Consider the following 6,000-nt stretch of genomic DNA (forward strand, 5'->3'; position numbering starts at 1 on the left):
AGAAAAGCTCTCTTGATCCCCCGCTTCCTCCGGTTGATTTATTCAGTTTCTCCTGCATGGATCCTGTTTGTTCATGGTTGTTTGCATGTTGTCTCCTTGAGACTGTGAGCTCCTTGAGCATAGGGAATGGTTTCTGCCTTTCTTGGTATCCATGGGGCTGAGCATAGTGCCAAGAACACAGGAAGTGCTTAATAACTTTATTCACTTCTCACAATTCACCCTGATTCACACTATTCCTAATATGTTCCCTCCTCCCCTGCTTCCTCCCCTTTACTTGCTGCATTCTTGCCCATCCTTTTAAGTCCAATTAAAATGGCATTTTTTCCATGAAGTCTTCCCCAATTATATTCTGCTTCCTCCCAAGAAACAATCTTAGCCCCTCAGACCTCACACAACATTTCGGTGTGGGGTAATAGAGCTCTCTCTGTCTGTTTGCTTAGTCCCCTCTACTAGACTATGAGCCTCTGAGCCCAAGGACCACTGTGAAGATACACCAATACCTTTGGTGCTATCCATACAACAGCAATAAGCATGTAACAAACATGTGTTATATTTGTAAAATACACCAATGCTTTAAATTTGTCTTTCAAAACCTGTACTCCACAATTCTTTACAGTCATTTAGGACCAAAGGGCCACTAAAGATCATCTTGTTCAATTCACTGATTTTGCAAATGAGAAAACCATTTATGAGGCAACTATTTATGAACCACCAGCAGTGCACCCTTTATTAGAAGACAGTACATAAGGCGGTATATAAGCATGAGGATCAGGGAGACCTGGACTCAGATCCTGCCTCTTACACTGCCCAGTCATGAAAATCTAGATGAGTCACTCCTGTTTCTCCATCTGTAAAATGGAGGCAGTAGTTCTACACTTTCACAAAACAGTAAAGATCAAAGATGATAAAATGAACATCAAAGCACTCACAAACTCCAAATTAGTAGTTACTTGTTGTGATTCATACTTTCTTCTTGAGAAGAGACAAAAAGAGGGAAGGAGGGTAAGAACGCAAACACCTTTTAACAGAAGCTGAACTCAGAGCATGGGTGGAATCCATCCCACCTCCTGGTCAGGAACAAGAGGCTTCTTCTAGTCCTGTCATTCTACCAATAATAATCACCATGCTAGCGATTTGATTCCATTTATCGAGTACTTTGTAGTTCAAAGCACAACTCAATTTAATATCCCCATTCTACAGACAAGTTAACAGAGGTTCAAAAGTGAAGCGCCTGCAGCCAATGCATAACAACTATAACGATGATAGGGGATGGAGAGAGTGTTAAGGTTCTTCTTTGATCCTCCCAACCAGGAGGCAGGTGCTATCATCATCTCCATTTTACAGATGAGAAAAGAGGCAGACAGAGGAGAAGTCTCTTGCCCTTCTGGGCACAGTTAGTGTCAGAGGCTGGCTTCTTGACTCCAAATCCAATACTCTATCCATTGCACCACCCAGATGCCTTAATAAATCAATAAGCATTTATTAAGCACTTACTAGATACCAGATACCTAACATGGGGATAACAAAGGCAAAAATGAGATAGTCCCTGTCCTCAAGCAGCTTACAGCCTCCAGATCCTATCTGCTGTACAGGGGATACCTCCTAGGTATGGCTGCACTATTTCACTGCTAAACTCTCAAATTCTGTGAGTTGTGACTCAAAGAATTCTGAGACTTCTTTGATTCTGTGACTTGCCCCAGTTGACACCACTAGTATTCATGAACTCAAATGGATCTTCTGACTCCAAAATCTAACCTTTTTTCTTCCCATTGATAAAAGGCAGAGAAGGGGTATATAATTTAAGACAAAGTTTAGTTCAATATCCAAAATGGGGATATGAAAGCAGGGTCTTCTGTGTCTATGGATATCACCAAACATTTATGACTCAAAGCTTATTGTATTAAAAAAAAAAAAAGCACAATATATTATAGTGTAACATTGAACTCCTGGAGACCATGGTTCTAACCTGCACTACTAACTTTCCTAAGTCTTTGGGGCAAATCCTTTCTTTCTGGGGCTCAATTTCCAGTACCATTAAAAAAATTAGACAAGATGCTCTCCAATGTCCATTTGTGGCTGCCTCCCACTTCCACCTGAGAAGTGCACAGACCCCTTTCAGGCAGAGGTTAGAGGAAGGCAAAGAGTCAGTCAGAAGATCTGGGGCCAAATCCTGTCCCAATTACCAACTGGATGACTTCTGGCTAATATCTTCCTCACTAGAGGCAATTAGAGGGACTAGAGCTAGAGCAGTGGGTTACCGGACTGAGCCTGGAGTTAGGAAGATCTGAGTTCAAATCCAGCCTCAGACACTTACTGTCACCCTGACCATGTCCCTTAAACTCAGTCTGCATCACTTTCCTCAACTGCAAAATGGGGATCATAATAGTACCTACCTCCCAGGGCTACTGTGAGCATCAAATGAGTGCTTTTGCTACACTGCCTGGCCCCTGGGAGGTACTTAATAAATGATTACTTCCTTTCCCTCCCTGCCAAAGGAGATGGTTGGACCAGAGGCCCTTTAGGGCCCTTCCACCTCTATAGGATAGCCTGCATTTTTAGAAGGATAAGTCACTCCCTGCCCCTCTCCCCAGGGGAAGCACAAGGCTCCAGAAGAGGTTAAGGGGCTTTTGTCAGACAGTATGGGCTGCCAGCCAGGCCTAGAGTGGATCTTGGGTCAAAATCCCCGCTCTGCCCCTCAGTTCAATTCAGCAAGAATTCATTAAGAGTTCTATGACTACAGTTACCAGCAGCAATACGTCAGGCCCTGGGGAAGTAAAGTCAGGGCCAGCAGAGGCTACATTTCGCCTTGAACTGATTCAGCCAGCATACCGTAAGCACCCATACACATACACAAATCACGTACACGTACACACACACATGTGACCGCGTGTCTATGTATACACAGAGTGTATCCACATATATGCACGTGTGCGCAAATACACACACGACACCGGACGCAAAGATCAAAGTGGACAGGGACCGCACTACAGCGCCCTGCCTTCGATTCCCTTCGGCGGGCTCACATCAGACCCGCACAACGGGACTACAGGAACACGGCTCGGTCAACCAGCGACAAGCACAGGGTGCCGGAGGGGGGACACCGAGACAAGGAATGAGCCGGTCAGCGCAGGCTCCAGGCGCGGACGTTCCAAGCCCGCCGGGGCGACGAGGAGGGCGTGCGCTGGACAGCGCCTCCGGCCCCGGCTCCGGCCCCGGCCCCTCCCCCGCTCCCGGCCAGAGCCTCACCGGTACTGCTTGGGGTCGCTGGGGGACTTGACGATGGCGGGGTCCCCAACGTTGCTGAGCGGGACACCCCGGCGGCCTCCCCCCTCCTCCTCGGACTCGTCCGTGGTCAGGCGGGCAGCCCGGCCGCTCTCGCCCGCCTCCTGGGCGCCGGGCTGCAGGTCCGGGCAGCTGCAGGTGTACTTGGCCTTGTTCCTGCCCGGCATAGTAGGACCCGCGGCGGGGCTGGCGCGAGGGCCCGAGGCAGCGGCGGCGAAGGCGGCTCTGGCTCCGGCTCGGCCTCCCGGGGGCCCCGGCCTCCTGCTCCCTCTTCTAAGGGCGCCCGGCGGCGGCAGCGAAGGCGGCCCGGCCTCACAGCACCACGTTCTCCAGGCGGCGGCGGCTCTCCTCAGCATCCACCGGGGAGCGCGCCTCGGGCATCCCCCGCCCGCAAGGCCCGCCTCCGCTCCCGCTGCTCCTGCTGGCCCGCGGGTGGCTCGGGACGCGGCGGACGCGGCGGCGGCCAAAGCTGGTGCTGCCGCCGCTGGACCGACAGGCCGGAACCCCCTCCCCCCACCTGCGGGGGCGGGCCGCGGCCCGCCTCGGCCAATCACGGCCGAGGACCTGTGTCACGCGCGCGGACTCAGCCAATCACAGTACGGCTGGTGGGGGGCGCGTGGCCAGCCTCCCTGGCCGCCGGCGAACCCCCCCCCCGGGGGGGAGGGGCGGGAGCGCACAGACCGCCGGGAGAGACGGCGCGAGGGCGGGGCACGAGGGGACTGTGACGTCATTCGTACGGAGGAGGTTTGTTGCGGCGTCTCAGGCTCCGGCTCTGCCCCGCCCACCGCCCCCTCACACTCGGAGAGACCACCCAACTCAGCTGTCAATTCATTGGCCAGGACTTCCCGCCACTCAAAAAGCCTCGCCCCAATCGGCTGAGGACGGGTTCCTCTATTTCTCCCCCTTTGCCTCCTCTCTCCAGTGACTCAGCAGAGGGAGGGCAGCCCCGGGGAATCCTCGGAGACCTTTCTCGGGCCACCGGGACCGGAAGTCAAGCGTGAGCCGGAAGCAGCTGCTGAGGGCTCGCGGGAAACGGTCGTTTGGCCCCGCCCCCGAGCGTACGCCTTCCCTCCCGGCTTTGTTTGGCGCGAAATGCCCACGTGGGCTTGGAAGGACGAACTTTCTTGGAAGGCGCGGAGTGGGATCCGGGAGAGGCTGGGAGGGGGTGCGGCTTGGGAGAAGAGCGAGGCTTCCGCACCGGGCAGGCCCCGAGGCCCTCTCCCCTCCCCGCGGCCTTGCCAGGCGGTGGCTCCCGGCCTCCACTGTCGGGGCCACGTTGGAGCAGCCCCTCCAGCGGGACACCCCAGCCCGCGGCCCCGGAGATGCCGGGCGGGCTCCGGCCACCGTGGGATCTCGAAGGAGTACTGGGAGGGCCCAGGACCCAGAGCGAGCCTCGCTGCTGAAAGGGGCCCAGCTTCTGCTCTCTCCCAGAAGCCTTTGTGGGCAACCACAGCAGGACCCGCACAACATCCCGCGTCGGTGCCTGCCTGCCCCTGGCTGCGGCCCCTTTGTGCTTCCACGCTGGTGGCTGGTTTTCCTCCTAATAAAACTTTTCTGCTTTCACCTCCTTGGTGTACTCCGTGTGGCCGTGAGAGGCAGTGAAAGTGAAGTTTCCACAGCAGGGGTTCAGTTCCTCTGAACTCTGTTGTGATACATTGTCCTTGATACTTAGTGTCAAGCTTGTCTCTAAAAGTTGAGTCCAGAGGAGGGGGCGGGGGGAGGGGCAGGCAGAGGAAGACCAGCTTCTCTCATGTCTGCTCCAGACACCACGGGCTTGGTCGTGAATTCTGAGCCCGTGCCCGGCTCGGCCAATGGAGCAGTCAGGAGCAAGTCGGGGAATGAATGCGATGTTCAAATCCCGAGCCACCCCCACCAAGGGCGGCAGAAATCACACCTACATGTGCCTAAGTACACATCTTCATATACGTGTATGCACATGTGCTCGTGTAGACTTGCTCATGTGTGTATACAGACAGGCATATGTGTGTGTGTGTGTGTGTGTATACACACTATCCAACCAAGGTTCACTTCCTTTTATGGAAGGGAAGCATAAAAATTTGTAAAGGTCCATCTGGCCAATCTCAGCTCTTAGGAAACATCCATGTAGATAAAGAGTCTTTGTGCTAAAGAATGCATTCATTCTGCATGGCTTCTCTTCCTGCTTCTATCTTGTTTCCAGTTCTTCAAACACACCTCAGCCTTGTAGGCCACCTGTTCAACAGCTGCTTCCAGCTCCTCCACTAAAGTGATCTGATACAGGTAAGACAGGAGGGCTGCACACTTGGGCTGAGGGTCCTTCGGGTCTCCACCAATGCAACATCTTTCGTTTCTAGACACTTCAAGAGGATCCATTGGTTCATCACTAGGGGCTGTCAGCTCACCCTGGGTAAGGAGATTGTGTCCTGGCAAAGGTACAGGCTGACCACCTTGTACCAGCCATCTCTCCTATGCTAGGGAAAGGAGCCCACCTTCTTCAATTTCCACCCAGAAATTTTCCTTTCCAGGCTCTCTTTTCATCTCCTCGAGCCTCCATCCTCACCTCCACCCATTCTCATTAAATATTTGTTGGACTGAGCCTTGACTCACTAGCTGTATACCCAGGAGGACAGAATATTCCTATTTATATTCCTCTTCCCTGCTGATGTGATGAAGGAGGCAGAAAAGGGAAAAGTCAAAGATGACTCGAGCTGACAGATCTGGGCCATTGAGAGAGTTGGA

General features: G+C 53.3%; 1 protein-coding gene across 1 annotated transcript in view; it reads right to left on the reverse strand.

The window, feature by feature from the left end:
- The window catches only part of NRDC (nardilysin convertase), a 74,594-nt gene extending 70,547 nt beyond the window's left edge, over positions 1-4,047 (reverse strand). Inside the window, 3 exon segments of the mRNA XM_072649430.1 lie at positions 3,247-3,794; positions 3,796-3,860; positions 3,863-4,047. Of these exon segments, the coding sequence (XP_072505531.1) occupies positions 3,247-3,794; positions 3,796-3,860; positions 3,863-4,013 (764 nt within the window). The 5' untranslated portion in view covers positions 4,014-4,047.
- Between the last annotated feature and the right edge of the window lie 1,953 nt (positions 4,048-6,000).

Source organism: Notamacropus eugenii, chromosome 2 (genome assembly GCF_028372415.1).
Source record: "Notamacropus eugenii isolate mMacEug1 chromosome 2, mMacEug1.pri_v2, whole genome shotgun sequence".
Classification (NCBI taxonomy): domain Eukaryota; kingdom Metazoa; phylum Chordata; class Mammalia; order Diprotodontia; family Macropodidae; genus Notamacropus; species Notamacropus eugenii.